The sequence below is a fragment of the Saimiri boliviensis genome, chromosome 2 (genome assembly GCF_048565385.1).
Source record: "Saimiri boliviensis isolate mSaiBol1 chromosome 2, mSaiBol1.pri, whole genome shotgun sequence".
Lineage (NCBI taxonomy): Eukaryota > Metazoa > Chordata > Mammalia > Primates > Cebidae > Saimiri > Saimiri boliviensis.
In genome coordinates this window covers 140,173,359-140,196,745 of record NC_133450.1, presented here as the reverse complement: position 1 = coordinate 140,196,745, position 23,387 = coordinate 140,173,359, and the positions used below count along the sequence as shown (strand labels likewise).

General features: G+C 58.5%; 1 protein-coding gene across 3 annotated transcripts in view; it reads left to right on the top strand.

Moving 5' to 3' along the window:
* COL5A1 (collagen type V alpha 1 chain) overlaps positions 1 to 23,387 on the top strand; it is a 192,544-nt gene that overhangs the window by 48,833 nt on the left and 120,324 nt on the right. For all 3 annotated transcript variants that reach the window (XM_074394534.1, XM_010352242.3, XM_039461528.2), the window contains exons 2-4: positions 274 to 441; positions 6,343 to 6,556; positions 7,573 to 7,735. In XM_074394534.1, the coding sequence (XP_074250635.1) occupies positions 274 to 441; positions 6,343 to 6,556; positions 7,573 to 7,735 (545 nt within the window). The remainder of the gene's footprint in view (positions 1 to 273; positions 442 to 6,342; positions 6,557 to 7,572; positions 7,736 to 23,387) is intronic.

Below are 23,387 nucleotides of genomic sequence, written 5' to 3'. Positions count from 1 at the left end.
GAGGGCACATGAGGAAGGCGGCCGTCATCAGAGCCAGGCAAGCCCGGGTCAGCCCCTGGTGTGTGGCTGCTGGTGGGGGCAGGGATGGGCCCCTCCTCCACAGCGCTGTGCCCTGCTCCCCCAGCATGCGGCTCTGAGCTGGTCCTGGGGCCCCTTTGAGTGCCGGGATTCTCGGCGGGGGGCGGGGGTGCTTTCCCGTCATCCCAGCTTCCCACGCTCCCAGGCGCTCCTTTCCCCTCCGTGGCTAACTCCGCCCCTCTTCTGTCATTTCAGCTCAGCCAGCAGACCTCCTGAAGGTTCTAGATTTTCACAACTTGCCCGATGGAATAACGAAGACCACAGGCTTTTGTGCCACGCGGCGATCTTCCAAAAGCCCGGACGTCGCTTACAGAGTCACCAAAGACGCGCAGCTCAGCGCGCCCACCAAGCAGCTGTACCCTGGTAAGAGCCGCACGCTTCTGTGCCGGTGGCGGGTCCCTTGGGTCCCCCGGCCTCCAGCTGGGAGCAGCAGAACCCGTGTGGTGGCAGAAACAGGCTGGGTTTTCCAGGAAGCCGCTCCCTCGCACGAGCCCTTTCTCCCTTCACAGCAGTGAAGGTGCAGTTGCAATGGTGGGACTTTGTCCTTCTCTGCTGGATGTGGGTGGCTGGGCGGGAGTGGCCCTGTGCCCCTGGCTGCCTATGAAGTGTGTCTCTGGTGGTAGCCGGGCCGCCAGGACTCCTGCCGAAGGAGTCTAATGGGTCCTGGGGGATGAGGTGGGGAGAAACCTCGGGGTCGTGGGAAAGGAAGCGCTTCCAGACGGAAGTTTAACTGAGGGCAGTGACATTAAGAGACACATGAATCAAACGTCGTGACTCCTAGCAAGAGCGCGCGAGGCTTTTAATGAGACTCAATTGCCGAGTGCTGGGTCTCTGCTCTTAATGACACACCCGGAGCGGGAGGCAGCAGTGGCTCTAAGATGCAGCGTCCGAGTGTCCCTGTCACCCAGGCGTGGGGCGGCACCCGTCACAGTTAATTAAACCCTCTGGGCTCCTCTGGACGGGAGTAAATGACCCGGTGATGGAGAACCTGGTCTCCTTGCTAACTTAGCCGGGTGATCCCGGCCTGGACTGAAACGAGCTCCTCTTTCTGATTCGGGTAAGAAGAGGGTGGGGGCGTGGGGCAGGTGAGTTCACTTCGTGAGACTCTCCGTAATTATTAGAAGACAGCGCAGCATCTTCTTGGCGGACCTGGAGATGACCTCAGCACTGAACCCACGATCAGGGTGGCCTTTGTACGAGCCACGGTGTTTCTGCCGGTCCTGTTAGGCCCCGAAGGACACCCTCCTCGAGGGGCTGCTTCCGCCCCCACAGACTTGCTGTCTGCGAGCTCATTCCCAGCCATTGCCCGCCCCCTTTCAATCCACTGTGACCTCAAAGAGGGAGTCTCTCAGAGAATCTGGAAAGTTCTTTTTAAGAATGGTTTTGAGCAGGCGTCCCCAAACTACACGGGCCGCATGCGGCCCCCTGAGGCCATTTATCCGGCCCCCCGCCGCACTTCAGGAGGGGGCACCTCTTTCATTGGTGGTCAGTGAGAGGGGCACAGTATGTGGCAGCCCTCCAACCGTCTGAGGGACAGTGAACCGGCCCCCTGTGTAAAAAGTTTGGGGACGCCTGGTTTTGAGAATGGGTTATTTCAACCCGAGGCTCCACGTCGCTGCCTGGCAGCTCGGTGGAGGTAAGGCGAGGTGGCCTGGGAGTGCCGGCAGCCCAGTTTCCCTTAGACAGCCCACCTTTGCCTGCCAGAGTGGCCCTGGGCTGTGCGTCCCCAGCCTTGAGAGTGTGGAACTCACCAGCACAGACAGCCTCTCCTCAAAAAGGACTGCAGCCTTTGTGAGGCTGAGGCAGGTGGAACACTTGAGGTCAGGAGTTCAAGACCAGCCTGGCCAGCATAGCCAAACCCCATCTCTACTAAAAATACAAAAATTGTATTTTTCAAAAAAACAAATAATACAATTATTATTATTTACAAATAATTGTATTATTTGTATTACGTGGGGCACGCCTGCAATCCCAGCTATTTGGGAGGCTGAGGCAGGAGAATTGCTTAAACTCAGGAGGCGGAGGTTGCAGAGAGGCGAGAGGCCTCCTGAGGAACGCTCCCAAGCTTTTGGCAGAACATCTCTTTTGGAATCAGCCACAGAATGCTCACTTGCGTCTTTGCCCGGAAGTGACACCCTTTTTTGCCCCAAGGCCCAGGTGTAGAATTCTTGACCCAGAGAGGCTGGGAGGGCTGGCCAAGGACCTTGTGGACTCTGGGTGAGACACGCTGAGGGGCACACTGGGGAAGGGAGGGCTCCTGTCCCCGAGGGGATCTTCAGCCACTGTGTTTAATCTTACCTGTGTCCCCAATTCTGGGGCACTGGTACCACTGACCCTGCCCCGTGGCTGACACCCTGTCCTCCCCTGTGGCTCTCCTGCACCTCGGGCCTGGGCACGGGAATCAGCCTCCCTTGGGCAGAATGTCCTGCTGCACCTTGCTGCCCCCACCCGGCTACCCTCAGCCCAGCCCCTCCTTGGCCACCAGGGCCCAGCTGGAACCTCACCCGCCCCCCCCCAGGTTCCTGGCCCCCTGTCTAAAGTTAGCCACTCCCCCATTCATTTTGTATCCTTCGGCCTCTTTCTGCCACCCTGCCCCACTGCCCCCTGCACTGTTTGCAAATATCGTTATTATTATTAATAATAATAATAAGCTCTGTCGCCCAGGCTAGAGTGCAGTGGCATGATCTCGGCCCACTGCAGCCTCCACCTCCCAGGTTCATGTGATTCTCCTGCCTCAGCCCCTGGGTAGCTGGGGTTGCAGGTGTGCTGTAATCCTAGCGCGGAAACACTTGCCCATTTTTTAAATATTTTTGGCAGAGACAGGGTTTCACCATGTTGGCCAGGCTGGTCTCTAACTCCTGACCTCAAGTGATCCTCCTGCCTTGGCCTCCCAAAGTGCTGGGATTACAGGTGTGAGCTACTGAGCCCCATCTGCGATGACTTAATTAACTGATTTGGTGATTTCTGTTTATATGGTGGGAGTATCACTTTCTGAGGTCAGGGACCGTATCTGTCCCTTGACTGTGTCACCCTAGAGCCTGGCACCCATCAGTGTTTATTAGGGAACTAATCACCATTATTGATGACATCATCCACTGCAGTGAGCAGTGTGCTTCATAACTGTCAGCTCAGTATGATTCAGTGTCAGTGCAAATGCATTTATTGCACTCCTACTGTATACCTCAAATGCTCTAGTGCCTTTGGATTTCAGCAGAAGTAAAAATGAGAAGCTCTGAGGGAGTCATCAACCCTCTCCTGAGCCGCCCCTCAACTGTGACTTTCCTTAGCGAAATGAAATATGAAGAGTTTGACAGCTGGCCCCCGCTCCCAGAGCGCCCGGACAGCGCAGACTATAAAGTGTCAGCGTCCCGGCTCACGTCAGGACTTGAATGGGCCATCTCACAGTGACAATAAATCCATTGTTATTTTGCCAGGAGAGAGATTAATGTTAAACATAATTTATCCTTTCGGGTTTTATCTGAGCTGAGAAAATTTGTTACCATAGAGATTTCAAAACTTGAGAAACGGCATTTTAATGAGCTGGGGGAGATGGGGGTTCGGGGGCCATGGCGCCTCGTGCCAGGGAGATGAGCCTGCCCGACTGGTCCTTTGATCTTTTAAGATAGAAGAATGACTCCAGCGAGCAGGGTGGTGGTGGGGTGGGGACAGGAGCCGGGTGGCCCTTTGCAGTGAGAGCGAGGGAGTGGAATCAGGTGGTACCTGTGCTGTCCGCCCTGGGTGTGGACGGGGACCCAAGTGCTTCAGGTGAGACCCCACCAGGCCCTCGGTGCCCCAAGCACTCCCAGGGACCCCGTGGGACGGCCATGGTCCTGCCAGCAGCCTTGCTATCTGGGGCCCCCACTGTGGGTGGGCACGGCGTGTCCCACTCCCTCGCCATAGGTGGGACCAACTACAGCCATCATCTCCAGGGTCCCCCTCCCACATCCCCACATGTGGAGGGGTGATGCAAAACCGATCGCTGGCTGGGCGCGGTGGCTCACACCTGTAACCCCAGCACTTTGGGAGGCCAAGGCGGGAGGATCACCTGAGGTCAGGAGTTCGAGACCAGCCTGGCCAACATAATGAAACCCCATCTCTACTAAAAATACAAAAATGAGCCGGGGGTGGTGCCGTGCACCTGTGGTCTCAGCTACTTGGGAGGCTGAGGCAGGAGAATCGCTTGAACCTGGGAGGCAGAGATTGTAGTGAGCTGAGATCTCACCACTGCACTCCAGCCTGGGCGACAGAACAAAACTCTGTCTCAACACACACACACACACACACACACACACACACGCAACAAAGCTGATGGCATGTGTCTAGACGTGGGGGTCCTGAGCCGGTTCCTCCGTGAACCTGCCTTTCCCAGATGGCCGCACTGACTGTCATCACCCCTACCTGGTAATGGGCTGTCCCCAGTCATCACCCCCACCTCATGATGGGCTGTCCCCAGCTTTGCGGGCAAGCGCCTTGGCCAGGCCCACCTGGGCTCAGCCTCCTGTGGGAACGGCTGAGTCATGGCTTGGAGCTGGTCAACACAGGGTGCCTGACCACAGCTGGGCAGCCCTGCTCCATGTCGGCACCTTAGTGACGGGGTTCGTGACCTGCAGGACGGGCCTGCCACTGCTGCAGCCTCCAGCGCTCACGCAGCCTCTGGGTTGGCCTGTGGAGGTGTTGGAGGGTCTGCCCAGAGCAGGGACCTCTCGTTTTGCGGGCCCTCGGGAGCTCTCCCTCCTATGGAGGACGCAGAGGCTGCGGCAGGTAGTTCTTCTCCCCCTGGGAAGTCTCAGGATGCTGTGGGGCGAGGGGGCCTTCGGGTCCCCTTCTCCGCAGCATAGCACCTGCAGCAGTGACCAGACGCAGAGGTGGGGAGGCTGCTGCCCGCTGTGCCACGATTCTGCCAGCAGAGGGTGCCCACGGATAACCACTGTGTGGGCACTGCGGCCACACATCCAGGCTCTGCTGCCCCACCGGCCGGGGCCTCTGGGCCACCTGGTTAACCTTTGGCCCCACTTCTAAAGAAGGGGTGGGGCTGGTAATGGGTTCGCGATGGCTCAAGCCCACCCACCAGACCCCAGCCCTCTGTCGTGGTGCTGCTTGTGGGGCGGCTCCAGCAGCAGGTGCCCCCCCTTCCTTGGCATGAACCTGTTGATACCCCGCTGGGGCGCTGCCCCTTCTGGCTGATTCTGAGGAGCCCACAGCCTTAGGCAGGAGAATTGCTTGAGCCGAGATCGTGCCGCTGCACTCCAGCCTGGGTGACAGAACCAGACTCTGTCTCAAAAATAGCAGCAACAATGGTAATAAGAATTGCAGATAGTGCAGGGGGTAGTGGCGCAGGATGGCAGAAAGAGGCTGGAGGCCTGGAAAGGCTGTGGGCTCCTCAGAACCAGCCAGAAGGCTGAGCACTCCCGGCTGACCCAATGGCATCAGTTAGCTGCAGGCTCCCCATCAGCCCCAGGCTGTGGGCACGAGGGCAGGTGGCACAGGGCGAGAGCATCCCCGGATTCGCCACCAGCATCAATGGACCGGATGGGTCGAGGCTCCTGGTCATGCCCACGGACCAGGGCAGGCGTGTGGAGTGGGCTTGGGTGCTCGTGGCCGGGTCTGCCTTTGAGTGACCTCAGAATGCATCTGGCGGGTGTTGTAAGGGGTGATTCCTCCTGTTAGCATACTAGGGATGTTTTTTTCTAATTTTAAAGTAGGGTGAAATTCTTTTGAGTTATTTCCACCCTTTCTCTGCTTCGCATATCAGCCGGAAAACGTCACACAGTCCAGTTCTCCTGGCAGTCGGAGGCTGCTCCCTTCTCCCTTCCTCTCTCTGCTTCCTCCCTCCGTCTCCCTCCCTCCCTGCTCCCTGTGTGCTGAGTGGTGAGACACCATGGAGGGTACAAAGATGCCTCAAAAGCAGCCTCCGCCCAGAGGCAGCTCATAGCCTGGGAGCTTCTCCAGAAGGTCGACGCACAGATGTGTTGAGGCGTAGAAGCTGAGGACGAGGTGTTAAGGGCTCCCAGCTGGAAGGACCACTTGTGTTTCTTGGAGGAGTTCGCATTTGCACTGAGCCTTGAAGGGGCAGGCTTGGCCAAGTGGGAGCAGGGAAGGGCTGCAGGAACAGTTTGATCAAGGGGCAGATGTGCCACAGATGGCAGTGCCCCGCCACAGGCAGCATGCTTCCCAGGGCTCCGGGCTGTCTCATTTGCAGAGAGCCGTGGCTGGGCGTGGGTGGGGGGCTCCCTCACGGCTTCTCACCTCTGTGCTCTGTTCCAGCATCTGCATTTCCTGAGGACTTCTCCATCCTAACCACTGTGAAAGCCAAGAAAGGCAGCCAGGCCTTCCTGGTCTCCATCTACAATGAGCAGGGCATCCAGCAGATTGGCCTGGAGCTGGGCCGCTCTCCTGTCTTCCTCTACGAGGACCACACGGGGAAGCCTGGGCCAGAAGACTACCCCCTCTTCCGGGGCATCAACCTGTCGGATGGCAAGTAAGTGGGCACTGCTGGGCAGCCCCGTCCTCCTGCTGGAGGGGGATCAGGCCAGCTCATGCCGCTGACCAGATGTGGGGCCCGGTCGGGGACAGCAGCCGGTACCGAGACTCCCACAGGTGCTGCAGCAGAGGAGAGGGTGCTGGGCTTGGGGTCCTGAAACTGGGTTCTGATCTTGATTCATCTTCTGTGGCTCTGGGGAGTCACTTCTCCTCCCTGGCCCTCCATTTTCCCTTTGTGACGTGCACTAATGCACATCAAATTCCAGCTGTTTGTGACAGAAGGGACATAGGAAATTGTGTGGTTTTACCCAGCCTGTTCCAGAAAGGGTTCAAGGTGTCCTTCCAGGGCGCAGATGTGTTGGGAGTGGGGTGAGCCGTGAGGAAAGGTGGGTTGTGCCCACTCGCTCCCTTGGGTGCAGAGCTCAACACTAGGGGCTGACAGTCGCCTCTTTCGTGGCTAGCACGCGTGGGATCGTGCCTGGCAATCTCTGAAGGCCTTCAGTACGTGAATCCTGAATTCTTCACTAAGATGTTCAGACAGGTCCGCTCATCCCACCGTTTCCCGTCCACGCTCAGTCTTCTCTGGCCGACGGCAGTCTGCCATCAGGGTTCGGAGGACACATGGCAAGTGCCCTCATACTAACGTCAAAATGCAACGGCCGCCGCCCTGCGCTTCCCGAAGGCTGTGACGGTGCCACCGGGACCCTGCTCCCGGCTCCCGAGCTGTGCCCCGCGCCCCACATTCCTCCTTTCACTTGGGCCCCAGATGGGCTGCCAGGGTTCGGACAGCTGCCCATGTCTGAGGGACGAGGATTCGCGGTGTGACTCAGACCTCACGGCACGTGGTGTTGCCCTAACTTGTCTGATTCAGGAGGCTGGGCCTTGATCTGCTCCGTCCCACCACGACCGTGCAGGAAGGGGGCCGTCTTCCCGCGTCCCCAGGAATTTGCAGCAACGTTGCCCGAGCTGGCGTCTGCGATCCAAGCCCCGTCTTCACCGTCTGTTTCTTTGTAGGTGGCACAGAATCGCTCTCAGCATCCACAAGAAAAATGTCACCTTGATCCTTGACTGTAAAAAGAAGACCACGAAATTCCTTGACCGCAGTGACCACCCCGTGATAGACGTCAATGGCATCATTGTGTTTGGCACGCGGATCCTGGACGAGGAGGTGTTCGAGGTGAGCAGGAGGGCGGACCTCGCCCAGCACCGCGCCCACCAGCGCATCCCTCATATGGAGCCACCGCGGCCACCGTGGGAGGTGGCTCCTTGGGCAGGGACCGGCTGGCGTTTCACCGTGGTCACAGTGCTCTCTGTTGGTCGGGAGCTTCTGCTGCTGTCCTAAGGGATGTTTGTGGCCTTTGGAAATGGAGGGCCAGAGCTGCTGTCGCCTGTAGGCCATGTGGGGTTGACAGTGACCACCCCTGTCCCAAAGGCCCACTACATGAGTCTCCTGGGTGCTAGCTGGGAATGGACAGGGACTTTGTCCAGCCTTGCGTTGAGGCTCCTGGAGACAGGCAGACTTCTGCCCTCTGTATCCGAGGCCCATCCTGGGACAGGGCAGCCGTCCTCAGGGTGAGCTTGAGGGGCAGAGCTGGGCCACTGGGTGGAAGCGTCAGGAAGACCCGTGCCGACCCGACCCAGGCTGGCCTCACTCCAGAGTCTGGCTGTGTCCAGCCAGGGGCCCTGCCCTCCTGGAGAATGCTTCAGAGGCTGGGGAGTGGGGATCTGAGCAGAGCCGGCTTGGGGACTGTCGGAATCAGATGCTCAGTGTCTCAAAGAAAGATCAGCACTGAGATGAAGGCTCTCTCAGCAAGGCAATTCTTACTTCCTGGACTGCAGAAAGGGTCCTCTTGGTAGCCATCTTGCCACATGAGTACAATGAACAAAGGAAATTAGACACATTTATCCCTTATGCATGTGGGATCGTCCTTACTGCTGTGTCTGATCTCCGCTGGCTGGAGCCAGACCTCACAATCTAAACTAAAATCCGATTGGCTAACAACTTAAAACTTTTCTAAACAGGTAAAAGCAGTGGAGAGCTGGGACATGCCTGTGAGCACGTCCAGCACAGATATCTTGGTTAAAGTACAAGGACACAGAATGTATGATGTGCCTGTAAGCATGGCGTGTCTCACAGCGACATAGGATAGGGCTTAACAAAGTTATTAGCACACTTATTCTTCAACAAGAAAGGAAACTTTAAAAAGGAGCTTTTCTGCTTCTCACAGGGACTCCCACTTCAGCCCTTCATGGGTCAGGGTGCTGCATAGGAGAGCGTGGGAACGCTGTGTCCCACTGCCAGGAAACAGGGTGAGAGCCTCTGCAGGTGTCAGTGACCTCCAGCTGCCCGGAGTGGGGGGCTTGTAGAGGTTCCAGGGCCCCACCTCCTGGGTGCTGGGGTGGCCGCCTGCACAGGGTCCTGGACTCTGCACTTCCCAAGTGATCACAGTGACCGTGCCGCTGCAGCTCAGGTTAGGCGGCACCAGGACCCGCCACTGGGCTTCTTTTTCTTTTACGTAAGTTGGGTTTTGCAAAAGATTTGGTTTGCACCCAGAGCTCTGTGGCTAAAGCCTGTTTGGAGGCCACTGGCTTAGATGGTCTCTAAGGGCCATCCCGGCTCTGGGGTTTCCTCCTCCCGGCTGCAGAGATGGGACAAGATAGGGCAGTGTCTCCTCCGGAAATCCCGGAGTGCTGCCGTGAGCTGGGGCCACGTCTGCGCATCAGTTCTGCATCCAGCTGCCCCTGTTTCACGGCTGAGGTGGGGTCTCCAGGGGCCACGTGTCTTCTCGGCGACTCAGGGTCACCAAACCAGACACCGTGTTGACTCAGTCGTGGTGCTCTGCCAGGGACACGCTAAGGAGACATCGCACCTGCTGAGTTTGCTTCGGTGTTAGCAGTAGTGATGTCTGCTGGTGGGGACGGGCACAGTCGAACTGGTCCCGGAACTCGGAGCCTGTGAGGAGAGGGTCATTCTGAAGGTCCCGCCTTTCTAGAAAACCACACTGGGGACCACGCCGTGTCACCATGAACAGACGCTCAGCAGAGTGCTGGCCTTGAGGCAGGCCCTCCTGGGCTGGACTCTCAGCTCCATCGAGTGTTGGATTTCTGCTCTTTCTCGGTCTCAGCGTCTCCATCTACAACGGGGTCACGGATGTGGCTGCTGTCTGAGCGGTGGCACCATGAGGTGGGGTGCAGGCGTCCCTCACAGGAAGCCGTGCCTCTGTCAAGTGCAGTGGCTCTGGATCCTAACCCCGTGTCAAGGCCAGCAGAGAGGCAGGACAGGGCCCAGACGCCCTCCGCGGAGTGAGATGGGCCTGTTAGAAGGCCGTACTAGGGGTGACGGTGGCGTGAGACTCGCTGAACCCACAGTTGGCTTTGGCTCACTTTCCAGGAAGCGGCAGCCTGGGGCTTCATTCAGCAGGGTAGGGCGGGTGCTCGGGCCGGCCAGCACAGCCAAGTTTTGCAAGTTATTGAGACACACCCTCCAGGCACACTTCTGACCAGACCTGCCTAGACGCCGGGAAGGAGCTTCGGTGGCAGGAGTGTCGTCAGCCCGGCAGGAGGCTGCTTCTAGGCTGTTCTGGGGAGCTGGGGTTCAAGCTGCCTTGGGGCCACGCAGGCTGGGACCCAGGGCTGCTGCTGCCTCTTGCTGGTGGGAGAATCTAGGCACAGCAGGTGACCTTGATGAATTTTAAGACTCTGGCTGGGAAAGCATGGTTCACAGTAAGGCCACCTGCAGAGCCGCAGGGGCGGTCCTGGGCTTGGCCTGGGCACCTGCCGGAGCCGCGGCCACCACTGCCTGTTGTTCTGTGGGTGGAGGCCCTGCCTCAGGATGGGAGGCCACGCTGTGGCCTCGGGGTTTTAATGAGTTTGCTGAGCAGTCAGTCACTTCTTTGTGCTAGGTCAAATTGTCGTTATTTCTAGTGTGTTCAGCTGTAAAAATTCTGGAAAAAGCTTTATTTTATCTTAAAAAAAAATTAGGATCTTAAATAGTGCTTCCTTGTATTTTAACTGAGCAGGAAAAGCTGCTTCCCAGCAGCAGACATAGGTGAAGAGTTCCTTACCACAGGGAAGTGCTAGCAATCCGCGCTCCAGGCCGGGTTTGGGTCCTCGCTCCACTGTTTCCCAGCGGGGAGATCTTGGGTGAGTTGTCTCACCTCTCTGAGACTCAGTTTCCCCGTCTGTAACATGACGGTAATAGTACCCACCGTGTTTTTGTGCACTGTGAGAATTAATCCATGAAAAATGCCTATGAGTGGCCGGCAGAAGACCTGCCAGGGCTCGCCTGCTTTATTCCTGAAGAATGAGAGCAACTTGCAGTTTTCAAAAGGAAACGGCTCCTGGGTGGAAGAGGCTGTTTTCCCATCCCGGCTCGTTCTTCCGGAAACTCGTGCAGGTCTTACTCTGCAGCTGGCGCCTGGCAGGCTTCTGGCCGAAACAGTAGGTCACAGATGGGTTCTGGATTCCGTGTTTCTGGTGAGCCACTTTTTCCTCTCGTGGAATTCGATTTGAGCCGGAGTGGCTGCCAGGAGCGAGAGGCTTTTATTGACCGTGAGTAGTTACTGGTGTTGGTGGGGGGAGCGTTTTCCTAGCCCCAGAGTTTCCTGGCTGTTAGCTGTGCTCACGTTGGAAAATTGGACCTGTCTTTCTTAATGAAGTCCAGCAGGATCAGCGGTGCCTTCGGCAGCCCCACGTCCCTTTTCTCTTCCTTTTTCCTTCACAGTGTGAGGAGGAAGTTCAGCGAGTTGGCCTCAGAGTCCCAGCCACCTTTTGTCTCATTGCAGATGGAACAGAATTTCTGTTTCTTTTGAAGTGAAAGTGATTTGTCTCTGCTTTCCAGCGGGCTCTGCGGTCACGACACCTCCCATCTCAGCCGCTCAGGAGGGGCTCCCAAGCGGGAGCTCCCTTCTTCCCCTGGAAGGACCACTTCCACTCATTCAAAGCCAGTTTGTCCCACAGCGTTGGGAAGCCGGCGGGACCCGGGGTGGCGTCGCTGGGACCGAGGCAGGGCTGGCGCGCACTCGCTGGGTCCTGTGCTTAGAGTTGGACCAAACAGGGATTTGCCAATCGTGAAGAGGGCTGTTTAAACAGGGCTTGGAGGTTTTCCTGGGTGTGTGTGGCCCCACAGAGGCCCCCTTTGTTCAAAGTGATGCGCCCTTGAGGGACAGAGGGAAAGCCTTTTCATCCAGGGCATCGTCAGGGATGAGCCTTGTGTTCTCACATCCACGGCCTTAGTGGCCTGAGAGAGCATGGGGCATCCTGCAAAGGTGGGGAGGCGTGAGTTATTTTCAGAGGCAAGGAGGTGACGGGAGAGCGGGCAGTGCCACCCACTGTGCCCGGAAGAAGAGAGTCTTTCTGCTACGTCACAGCTTGGGAAGCCAGCGCCGGGGAGGTTGAGTCATTTGCCTACGGTCACCCAGCAAAATGACAGCAGATTGGGACCTCAGAAATCATGACGCAACCGTCCCGAGCCTGGGAGGGATCCCGGGGACCAGAGGCAGGAGACCGGACTCAGGCTGACCTGACAGCGCTGTGGGCCCAGCCGGGCTCGGGCCTCTGATGTTCTGTTCTCATAACCCTCCCTGCACAGGGCCTGAGGACCCTGGAGTCCCCTGGCCCATGTGGTCTGTGAAGCCCTGGAACCTTCCAGGAAGAGCCAGCATAAGCTGTTAGCAAGGGCTGAGGGCCCCAGAGGCATCCCTCCGGTGTGTGACCGGTGACCTGGATCCAAAGGTCCCTGTCCCAGCACCTTCCCCAGCCTGGGTGGGCAGCACGGGGCTGCCTGGCTGCTGTTCCGGGGGGGCTCCATGCACCCCTCTAGCATTTCGCACCACCAGGGGACCCTGAGCTGACCAAGTGATCCCCGTCAGGGGCCTGGGGGCCGGGACTGAGACGGGGCTGGGGTGCCTCTGCCTTGGGGCCTGCCGTGGAAGGCTCCTCCTCCGTGGGTGAGCTCTGACCAGGAGGGGGGCTGTGGAGGGGATGAGAACTTTCCACCCGCCGGCCAGCGAGTTCTGGGCCAGGAGCCAAATGTGCATTTAAGCTGTTGAAGGTTTCAAGGGGCAACAAGACCAAACAGACTGTAAACTCAGCTCTCCCTGCAAAGCCCCTGGGTGCCGGCGGCGTGACGGCATCAGCTCCAAGCGCTCACGGTCCCCGTCTGTCTGCCTTCTCTCAGCCTCTGAAAATCACCGAGCGGTTTACCTAATCCCTGAGTCCCTTTTTCCAGGGCCTGGCTTTTCCACTGACATGTTCTTTCTGGAATTTCGCTCTCCTGGAGCAGGAGTGGGGCCTGTGCTGAGGGGCTTTCTCAGCCATCCACGGAGGCACCCCGGGATCCCTGTGAGCGGAATTACCCCCCAAGGCATCAAGCCCTTCAGCACCAGGCCCTTGAAGGGGAGACAAGGGCGTTGTTAGAGGCTCAGGTCCACCTTTGCTGGAGCTTCCCAGGCTGGGGCGCTTGGAGCCTCCGGATCCTTCCAGAGCCACCTTGTCACTGACAGCTCCCTGGGCTGCCTGTGGGACACAGCAGGAAGGACTCAGGCTCGGGTCTAGGGCGGCTCCGGAGCCCACAGCCCGTCACTGGGCAGCCGGGGAAGGCCGAGGGTGGGAAGCACAGCCCCAAAGATGAGCCGACGTCCCGGCACGCAGGAGCCAGGGCTACGGGCGAGGCTGGGCACTGGGCGCTGTGTGTGGCCGGTGGCTCCCGGGACACAAGGACCTTTTCTCCTGGTGGTGGGAGGGCTGCGGGGCTGGGACAGCCCACCTCACCGGACCTTCCCGGGCCCTGCTGCTCATCCTCTGCTTGATGAGCCGTATTCCCCTGAGAGAGGAGTGGGGAGGTGGACGGCTTTCCCCGCATTGAGAGCTGCCCAGAGGGCCGGATCTGTGGGGCTGGCTGGGCCAGCTCTGACTCGGGACATGAGATGGACTTGACATGTGGGCCGGGCAGGGCAGGGCTCTCCACCGCCCTGGGCAGCCCCATGCACCCTGCGTCTCTCTGCTTCTCTATCCTTGCTGGCTGGTGGCACTGATGGGCCAGGTGTCCCTCTGCCAGGGCTTCTCTGGGGACCCTCCCAAGTCCTGGCCCAAGTCCTTGCTGCTGCCTGGCCAGCTCAGAGCATCTCCCTGGGGGGACCTGGTGTTACCGGCACGGACACAGGACACTCACCCGTCTAGGTCCTTGATCCAAGACCTGCCTCTACCCAGGCCCTGCTGCTGCTGCCTCCTTAGCATCAACCGGTGCTTTCTGTAGAAGCCACCTCCGCTGTCTCAGGCTACCTCTGTGGCAGCCCAGACCCCTCCCTGGCTCAGGCAGCCCCCGGTAGCGGGAGCCCAGTGGGGGAAGGGCAGAGGCCTCCTGTCACATCTTCAGCTCTGCCCACCTCACTGAGACCTCCTCTTGCTCCTGGAAAGCATAGGGACGTTGCACTCTGAGTGATCTCCTGGGATTGCTGCAGCCAGTTGTCACAACCTAGTGGCAAAGCAGCAGAGACTTATCCTCTCCCGGCTCTGAGGCCAGAATTCCAAGATCAAGGTGTAGGCAGAGTCGTGCTCCCCCTGAAGGCTCCAGCGGGGGACCCTGCCTGCTGCTTCCAGCTCCGCGTGGCCCCTGACATTCCTTGGCTTGTGACCACATCGCTCCAGCCTCTGCCTGTCTTCACGCGGCTTCTCTCTTCTGTGTGGCCCACGAGGACACCTGTCGTTGGATTTAGGATGTTCTTATTCCCAGATCCCTAATTCCATCTGCAGTGATCTTAGTTCTGGACTAGGTCACCTGTGGATGTAGATTCTGGAAGGTTGGACCTGGACATATCCCTCTGGGCCATCATTCAGCTGCTTCCCTACACAGCGTGCAAAAGGGGTTATTCTCTCTTGAATTCCCATGGAGCACGGTCACTTAAAAGCGAGTCTCTGGCATGTTTATTTGGGGCCTTCAGCTGACGCTTCAGGGTGGGCTGCTGAGCTGTGCCTGGCTGAGGAGGAGCGGGCGGGCTCTTCCTGGCTGGTGGGCAGTGGGCCAAGCCCTGCGGGCATCTCCCTGGCTGACTGGGGCCAGTGTGCAGTTGGCATTGGGGTGCATTTTTCATCTGCAGTTCTGGTCAAGGGAGACCTGGGTGGTGGGTGAGTGAGGCCCGGACTCTTCCCTGCCGCTGGTGGCTGGTGACCCCCCTGGCAGGTGTCAGTGACCCTGCTGGTGATCTGTGTGGCACCCAGCAAGGAGGGGTCCAGAGACCCCACAGAGCCAGGCAGCGCCTGCTGATCCCCCTGTGCTGTGGGCCCAGCCCCTCCTGCAGCCTGGCCCGAGGTTTGGGCTCCCGGTTCGTTCCATGGAAGATGTGAGCCACAGGTCCATCTCCCAGCCCACACGGGAATGATGTCATGTTGGGGGCCGCCTTGTCAAAGGACGTCTAGCTCGGCTGAAGGTGGATGTTCTGATCTGCAGTTCCCAGAAGACGGCACCAGGGGGCTCTGGGGGAAGGGACCTGTGATGCTGGAGGGTCTCTGGAGGGGGGTGCCCCCAGCACACAGGGCCATGGTGGAGGGGTTTGTCTTCAGCACTGTGGCCAGGGGGACATCTGAGGGAGCTGCAGTCAAGCCCCAGTCCTCCACCCATCCTTCTCACTGCCTTGGGCCAGCTGGAGCCTCAGTTTCCTCAGCTGGGAAGTGGGGATGTTAGGCTCGTGGTGCAGATGAAAGGAGACAAGGTCGGCGCAGCCAGCCCTGTGGTCACTCGGAGAGGTGGCAGGTGTGCCGCTGTGTGCTGGCGGGCTCTCCTGCCCTGCCTGGGACGGCGGCTGAAACGATGGTGACGCTGGTCTGACCGTAGTTCCAGTGACTGCGCAGTGTTTTCATAGCATTGCCGTCAGTACCATGAACCCCATCTCACTGACAGGGGCTCGAAGGGCCCTGAAGCTCAGCAGGCAGGTAGGAGAGCCAGGACTCAAGCCTGCTCACCATTGAGGTGCCCTCTTTGTGGGGTGCAGCGGCGGGGGAGCGGTCCCGTTTGTTGGGTGCAGTGGTGGGGAGGGGTCCCGTTTGTTGGATCACTTTTCTACCGGCACCCTCTGTTGTGTTTAAGATCCAACAGTTGGGAAGGGCTGCTCTGTCCTTCTGCACCCCATGGGGCCCAGGCACTAGGCTGGATGGGGCAGTGAGGGCCGGTGCAGTGGCCACTGCTTGTTCAGAAAAACCCAAGGCGCTGAGTTGGAGGAGCCAGAGAGGTAAAGCCGCCTGCCCAAGGTCACGCAGCTGGGAACAGACAGGGCAGGACTTCAGCCCAGGCCTGGATCTTGCCGGGTTAGGAGTCCCCTTACTCAGGTGAAGAGGGGCAGGGCTTGGAGTCCTGGATGGGAGACTCCGCCTGGGTCCGGTCTCCTTACTCGCATCACCCCTTCTTCATCTCCTGATCCAGTCCCCGCTCTTCAGCCACACCTCCCGTGTTCCCTTTCAGTGTCTCCTTCTCCAGCCCTGTAGAGCCAGTGCCTGGCCCTCCCCACAGGTGGATGGCACTGGGCCAGGGTCTCAGCCGCCCTGGACTCCTGGTCTGTGAGTGCCTGGCTGGACGTGAACCCCCTTTACCTGGCCCCTTTCCTGTCCCCCTCCTCCCTGTCCCCCTCTTTCCTTCCCCCTCCTTCCTATCCCCCTTCTTCCCCCCTCCTTTCTCTCCCCCTCCTTCCTTCCCATCCCCTCCTGCCTCCCTTCTTCCTATCCCCCCTCCTTCCTGACCCCTTTCCTGACCCCCATCCTTTCTGCCCCACTTTTTCCTGTCCCCCCTCCTCTCCTCCCCCTTCCTTCCTGCCCCGTCCATCCTGCTCCCCTCTTTTCTGCTTCCCTTTCTTCCTACCCCCATCTTTCCTGCCCCTCTTTGGCCCCAGACCCCGACGCTTCAACCTTGAGTTTCTGCGTTTTGTTCAAACGGCTCTGCACTGTTTTCTGCTGGGGTTTCCTTGACCATGGGGACCAGGTCTCCCCAGCACGACTCTGTCCAGGTGCCCCCAGCCCACACCCATCCTGGCTCTGCAAGCCCGTCCTCCAGAAGGGCCTGTGGGAGACCAGGCTGCAGCCGGGGACTGTCAGCCCTCCTGGAGTCCTGGACTCTCCGAATCAGGTGTGATCCTCGGTGTACCCCACGCCCTCTCTCCAGAGCCCTGGCTGCCTGCCGTCCTTGCCTCTGGGAGGCTGTGTGTTTGAAGATACTTTCTGGAGCTAAGAAGTGCAGGTTTTCCTACGAGCCAGCCACGTGGCCTCACCCCATTCCTCTCCCGTCCGATAGTGAGTTTTACCTTAGAGGTGTCTGAGCCACACCACGTGGTCTTCTTAGCAGGATGTCTGAACCCCACACCACTGGCTTCTGCTGTCAGGGAGGCTGGATCACAGGCCCGTGTACTCAAGCAGGACCTGATGGCAGGGAGCGTGGGGAGCAGCCTGGCTTCTAACATAACCCAGAGAGCTCCTCCCTCCTGCCTGCAGCCACAGCCGGGCTGTGTGTGCTCCACAGAGAAGTGCAGGTCTTCTGATGGTGGCTGATTTGCAGAGACACCTGGGAGCCAGATCTGTCACCGTCCCCATCACCGGGGAGGCCACCTTACTTTACTGGTTGATAGGATGGAGACTCAGAAGGATCTTTCAAGCCGGGACGATGTTGTGGGATGGAGGGAATGAAATTCACTAAGGATAAATGTGCACTTCCGCACTTGAGTTCCGAACGATGAGTTGTGTGAGCGCAGGACCAGAAGTGGCAGTGAAGCATTTTGCATGAAAGAGACTTAGGGGTTTGTGGGTGTCAAACCCATTAGCGATCATCAGTGTGGCGCTGCGGTCACAGGAATGTGTGCTATCAGGTGGCATTAGGAACAGAGAGCAGGGTGATCTCAGGTCTGGAGACCGTGCTGAACGGAAGCTGAACAGAAAGAACTGAGGTCTGAGCCCATGGCAGAGGCGGGGGGTGGAGTGGAGAGTGGGCGGCCCGAGTGTGGAGTCTTGTGCAGAGGAGAAGGGACGAGCCATGGCAGAGCGAGGCCACCTTCTTCTCCTCCAGGCCCAGCTCTGAGCCACCTCTTCCATGACACTTTCGTCGACCTCCCAGGCAGTCAGTGGCTCCTGTGCTGCCTCCCCAGGCTTCTCCCTTGAGACACAGATTTTTTCATCTTTGTGTCCCTAAGACTTATCAGAGAGATGAAAAAAATACTGGTTGAATGAACAAAAGAATGAGCAATCAGAGCTGGCTGCAGAGGAGTATTCGGGAAAAGCTGTGAGGCTTTCTCGGGGGCAGGACTGTTGGTGGCGGTGGTGGCGGTGGTGGTGGTGGTGGTGGTGGTGGTGGCAGAGGAGGTGGTGGTGGTGATGATGGTGGTGGTGATGGTGGTGATGGTGGTGATGGTGGTGGTGATGGAGATGGTGGTGGTGGTGATGGTGGTGATGATGGTGGTGGTGATGATGGTGGTGATGGTGGTGATGGTGGTGGTGGTGATGATGGTGGTGGTGATGGTGGTGGTGGTGGTGATGGTGGTGATGGTGGTGGTGATGATGGTGGTGATGGTGGTGGTGATGGTGGTGGTGGTGGTGGTGGTGATGGTGATGATGGTGGTGATGATGGTGGTGGTGATGGTGGTGGTGGTGGTGATGGTGGTGGTGGTGGTGGTGGTGGTGGTGGTGGTGGTGATGGTGGTGGTGGTGGTGGTGGTGATGGTGATGATGATGGTGGTGATGGTGGTGGTGATGGTGGTGATGGTGGTGGTGATGATGATGATGATGGTGCCGGTGGTGATGTTAATGGAGAGCATGGTGATGACAGATGGTGACAGTGGTGTGGTGCTAACGGTAGCAGTGATGATAGTGATGTGAGAGTGGTGGTGATGGCAGTGGTGGAGATGATGGTGAAGGTGATGATGGTGGTGGTGGTGATGGTGGTGTTGGTGATAGTGGAGGTGATTGTTGTAGTGATGGTGGTGGTAGAGGTGATGGTGGTGGTGATGGTGGTGGTGGAGGTGATGCTGATGGAGATGGTGGTGAAGGTGGAGGTGGAGGTGGTGATGGTGATGCTGGTAAAGGTGGTGTTGGGGGTGATGGTGGAGGTGATAGAGGTGATGCTGGTGAAGGTGGTGATGGCAATGCTGGTGGAGGTGGTGGTGGAGGCGATGGTGGTGGGCAAGTAGTAATGCTGATGGAGGTGGTGCTGATGCTGGTAAAGGTGGTAATGAAGTTGGTGGTGGTGATGCTGGTGAAGGTGGTGATGGAGGTGATGGTGGAGATGATGGTGGAGGTGATGGTGGTGGAGTGGTGGTGATGCTGGTGGAGATGGTGGTGGAGGTGATGTTGGAGGTGATGGTGAAGGTGATGGTGGTGATGCTAGTGAAGGTGGTGGTGGAGGTGATTGTGGAGGTGATGGTGGAGGTGATGGTGGTGATGCTGGTGAAGGTGGTAATGAAGTTGTTGGTGGCGATGCTGGTGAAGGTGGTGATGGAGGTGATGGTGGAGATGATGGTGGAGGTGATGGTGGTGATGCTGGTGAAGGTGGTGGTGGAGGTGATGTTGGAGGTGATGGTGGAGGTGATGGTGGTGATGCTGGTGAAGTTGGTGATAGAGGTGATGGTGGAGGTGATGGTGGAGGTGAGGGTGGTGATGCTGGTGAAGTTGGTGGTAGAGGTGATGTTGGAGGTGATGGTGGTGATGCTGGTGGAGGTGATGGTGGTGATGCTGGTGAAGTTGGTGGTAGAGGTGATGGTAGAGGTGATGGTGGTGATGCTAGTGAAGGTGGTGGTGGAGGTGATTGTGGAGGTGATGGTGGTGATGCTGGTGAAGGTGGTGGTGCAGGTGATGGTGGAGATGATGGTGGTTATGCTGGTGAAGGTGGTGGTAGAGGTGATGGTGGAGATGATGGTGGTTATGCTGGTGAAGGTGGTGGTAGAGGTGATGATGATGATGATGGTGTGATGGTGATGCTGGTGAAGGTGGTGATGGAGGCAGTGGTGGTGGTGGAGATGACGGTGGTGGGGTGGTGGTGATGCTGGTGAAGGTGGTGATGGAGGCAGTGGTGGTAGTGGAGGTGATGGTGGTAGGGTGGTGGTGATGCTGGTGGAGGTGGTGGTGGAGGTGATGGTGGTGATGCTGGTGAAGGTGGTGGTGGAGGGGATGATGATGGTGGTGATGGTGATGCTGGTGACGGTAGTGGTGAAGGGGATGGTGGTGGTGATGATGTTAGTAGTATGCTGGTTCTGTGGGTTTGGTGCTGATGGTGGTGGTGGCCGTGGAGGCCGTGCTGGTGGATGCCGATCGCTCTGGGCAGTGTTCTGGTGCAATCCTGTTTGGCCCTCTGCTCTGTGAGGGAGATCTTATTATCCTCTTTTATCAACAAATGGAGGCCTGGAGTAATTAGTCACATGCTGACATCCTCACAGACGACAAGGGAGAGACCCGGCGCTCAGGCCTCGTGGGGGCAACGCCTCCCCCTGGCCATGCTTCTCTGGGCAGTGCTGCCAAGGGTCGGTGGCTTCCTTCTGTGGAGCCCGGACTGAGTGTCCATCCCCGGTGGCAGCGATGCCCCGTGTGCTGTGGGACAGTGTCTGCCAGCTGCTGCTCCCCAAGGCCAGCTGTGGAGAAGGAAGGGGCTGTGCAAGCATGCACTGCCCAAGCCACAGGTGCGGGCTTGGGGAGGTCGCCACCTCTGGAGAGAGCCAGTCTTTGAGGAGGTGGACCTGCTGACTGGCCCCCGCCATTGGTGCTGCCGTTCTATCCTGTGGTCTGGAGACGACGCCCCCGTCTCCTAGTCCGCTGAGCTGACCCGTTAGTCCCTGTGGCCAGCTTCAGGGTCTGTATGAGGCTGTGACCTCGTCATGCCCGTTCTCTGCACACGTGCGGCCCATCCCCCCGACGATGGAGACACAGTGCGTCATTTCCCAGCGTCGCACCCGGGGCTGTGGTGAGGAGACTTGACCCTACCCGCCTCAGGCTGGTGGCTGCAGGCGAGAATTGCGCTGGGGCTGGAGGCAGCGAGCCGAGACATGGTGGCATAGCAGACAGTCATTTCCGACGACACGAAAATATTTCTCTAACACTCTCGTTAATAGTGTGAACCTCATTCGCACAGGTGCCGTGAAAGCATGGAAAACATTATTTAGGCCTCACTGGCTTGGGGGCTTTTCTTTCTTTCTTTTTTTCTTTTTTTTTGGACGGAGTTTCGCTCTTGTTACCCAGGCTGGAGTGCAATGGCGCGATCGGCTCACCGCAACCTCTGCCTCCTGGGCTCAGGCAATTCTCCTGCCTCAGTCTCCTGAGTAGCTGGGACTACAGGCACGCGCCACCATGCCCAGCTAATTTTTTGTATTTTTAGTAGAGACGGGGTTTCACCATATTGACCAGGATGGTCTCGATCTCTTGACCTTGTGATCCAGCCACCTCAGCCTCCCAAAGTGCTGGGATTACAGGCTTGAGCCACCGCACCTGGCCCGCTTTTATTTCTCAATTTGTGTGACTCAGGGGTGAAAAGCATCAACGCGAGATGGTACCTGTGACTTGTTTGGGCCCATGGCGGCTGGAATGGGGCATGTAGTCTCCTACGTGGGAAGCTCTGAGGACATCAAGGAAGTGGCTCATGGAGAAGGGGCCCGGGTGGTATCAGCCAGGCCACACTGGCTGCGTCTGTGTTAGAATACGCTGGGCCCAGCGGGGGGAGCCCCATGTGAGAGAGAGCTGAGAACTTCATGATACTTGCAGGAAATGCAGTCACGCTCTTAGCTCCTGTTTGCAGAGCTCAGGGCTGGATTCCACCCTTCCAGCAGCCTCTGGGGCCAGCGTTGTTTCCATCCTGAGCTTCAGAAGAAGAAAGCCCGATTTCGCGTGGTTTGCGATCACTCAGCCAGAAGGAGCAGGGTTTGCACGTGGGCCCAGGTGAACCCGGCTCCAGGCCCTGGCACCACCCATGGCTCTCCCTGCCTCCGTCTCTCCCCATCGGCGTGCTAACTCAGCTGGGCTGCGTTCTGTATGGGAGGTTGGACAGCGTGCCCTCCCGCCGAGGAGGGGAGGTTTGTGGCAGGGCCTGCCCGTGGCCTGCCCATGGCGGGGCACTCGCTCGTGGACAGCGTGCTCACTGACCACTTCTCCTGCAGCCTCCGACCAGAAGGGTTTGTCTTCAGTAATTGGTGTTTACCAGCACCAAGTGCTCCGGCGAAAATCAGATGATCAAATCTTCGGGGAAAGAAGAGTGCTCCGCTGGGATTCCCGTGGAGACTGCTTCGGTTGGATGAGGAGGGGGCCTGGGTGCCAGGCAGCCGTCGGGGGCTGGCTCAGCCCAGGGATGGGGGATTGGGTTGAAGAGGCGTGCACAGTTAAATGGCATAGGAGGTGCAGGGCCTGTGATTAGAGGGAACGGCACCACAGAAGCGCCTGGGCTGGGGTCCTGGCCAAGGGAGCCTCTAATTTGGTGAGCCCCACGTTTCCTGTCTCCATGGCCCCAGGCTTACACGGCTCTCAACGAAAACTTTGTAATTTCCTCAGCTCATAATAGAAATGCAGCCTGGATCCAGTCTCATTAGCAGAAAATGCAGGACTGATTCTCAGCAAAATATTCCCAGCTCTGCCAGAGCCAAGGACAACCCGCTCCCCGCCGCGGCCACTGACCCATCTTCCCTCGAATGTGGCCGCACGTTGCATCGTGGGCAGAGGCTCTGTGTTGGAGCTGGATGGACACGGTAACCCTGGCCTGGTGGTGGAAACTTCCTGGCACCTTAGTACCTGGCAGGGGCAGAAAGCAGGAGTGTGAAGGGGGAATGTGGCCAGTTATCGGAGCAAGGGGTGGCGTGAAGGCGGCTGCCGCCTGCCTCTTTGGGCAGCCATGGGGCCAGCTGTGCAGGTGGCTGCTGCAGGGTCTTGGCTTTGGAAGTTAAACGGAGCGGTTCAGGGGCTCATCCCGGGAAGCCAAGACGTGGAACAGGAGAAGCCTGGACCTGCCAGGAGGATTGGTCAGGTGCCTGTCCCTGCTCCCAGGGCTGTCTGAGCCACAGGACAGGGTTACGGGAACTGGTAGCCCACGGCCTTCCTGCTTGCAGGATGTGTGACTTGGCACTGCGACCTTGACTCCAAGGCCGGCAGCTCTGGGGTGGGGATTGTGGGGGCTGCAGGCGGAGATGCGGAGCCCCGGTCAGCCCTCCTCCCAGTGTCTTTGGAGAGCGGCCCCGCCTCTCGGACGCTCCAGTGCTGCATCTGTGAAATGGGGATGGGAGAGTTGAAAGGGGGCCTTGCCTTCCTTCTGGAAGGGCTACAAGGATGGGAGTAGGGCCAGACCTGTGAGGAAAGTCACTTTTGCTGAGGCGTGAGGCAGGGCTGGGAACTGGGTCAGCGTGAAACACCAGGGCCTTTCCCGTAGCATGTCGGACATGGCGGTGCATGCTGAGGATATTTGACACCTCCACCCAGCCTGTCCCTTTGGAGCTGGGAAGTGGGGTGGGCTTAGGATGAGCAGCCTCAAGGACCTATGGGCTGTTGTTGAGGGAGGGGCCTGAATCCCAGGCCCTCCCCAGTGCTGTGCCAGGACCCACGTGTGCCACACACATGCATGCCTGGTCACATATGCACATGGGGCATGCCATACCATATACACGCGCATGAAAGTGCGTGCATGCACCATGTCACATACACACATGCATGCATACTGTGTACATGACACAGGCATGTGTCCACCGTGCACACACACCACACACATGAATGCAATACGTGTGTGCACAGTACACGCCTGCACCAACACAGTGCTGGACGCATGCGTGCACACACACAGCCACACAACACACCAGGCAACCCCGGATCCTGGCGCTGGGCCTGCAGGCGGGCCATGG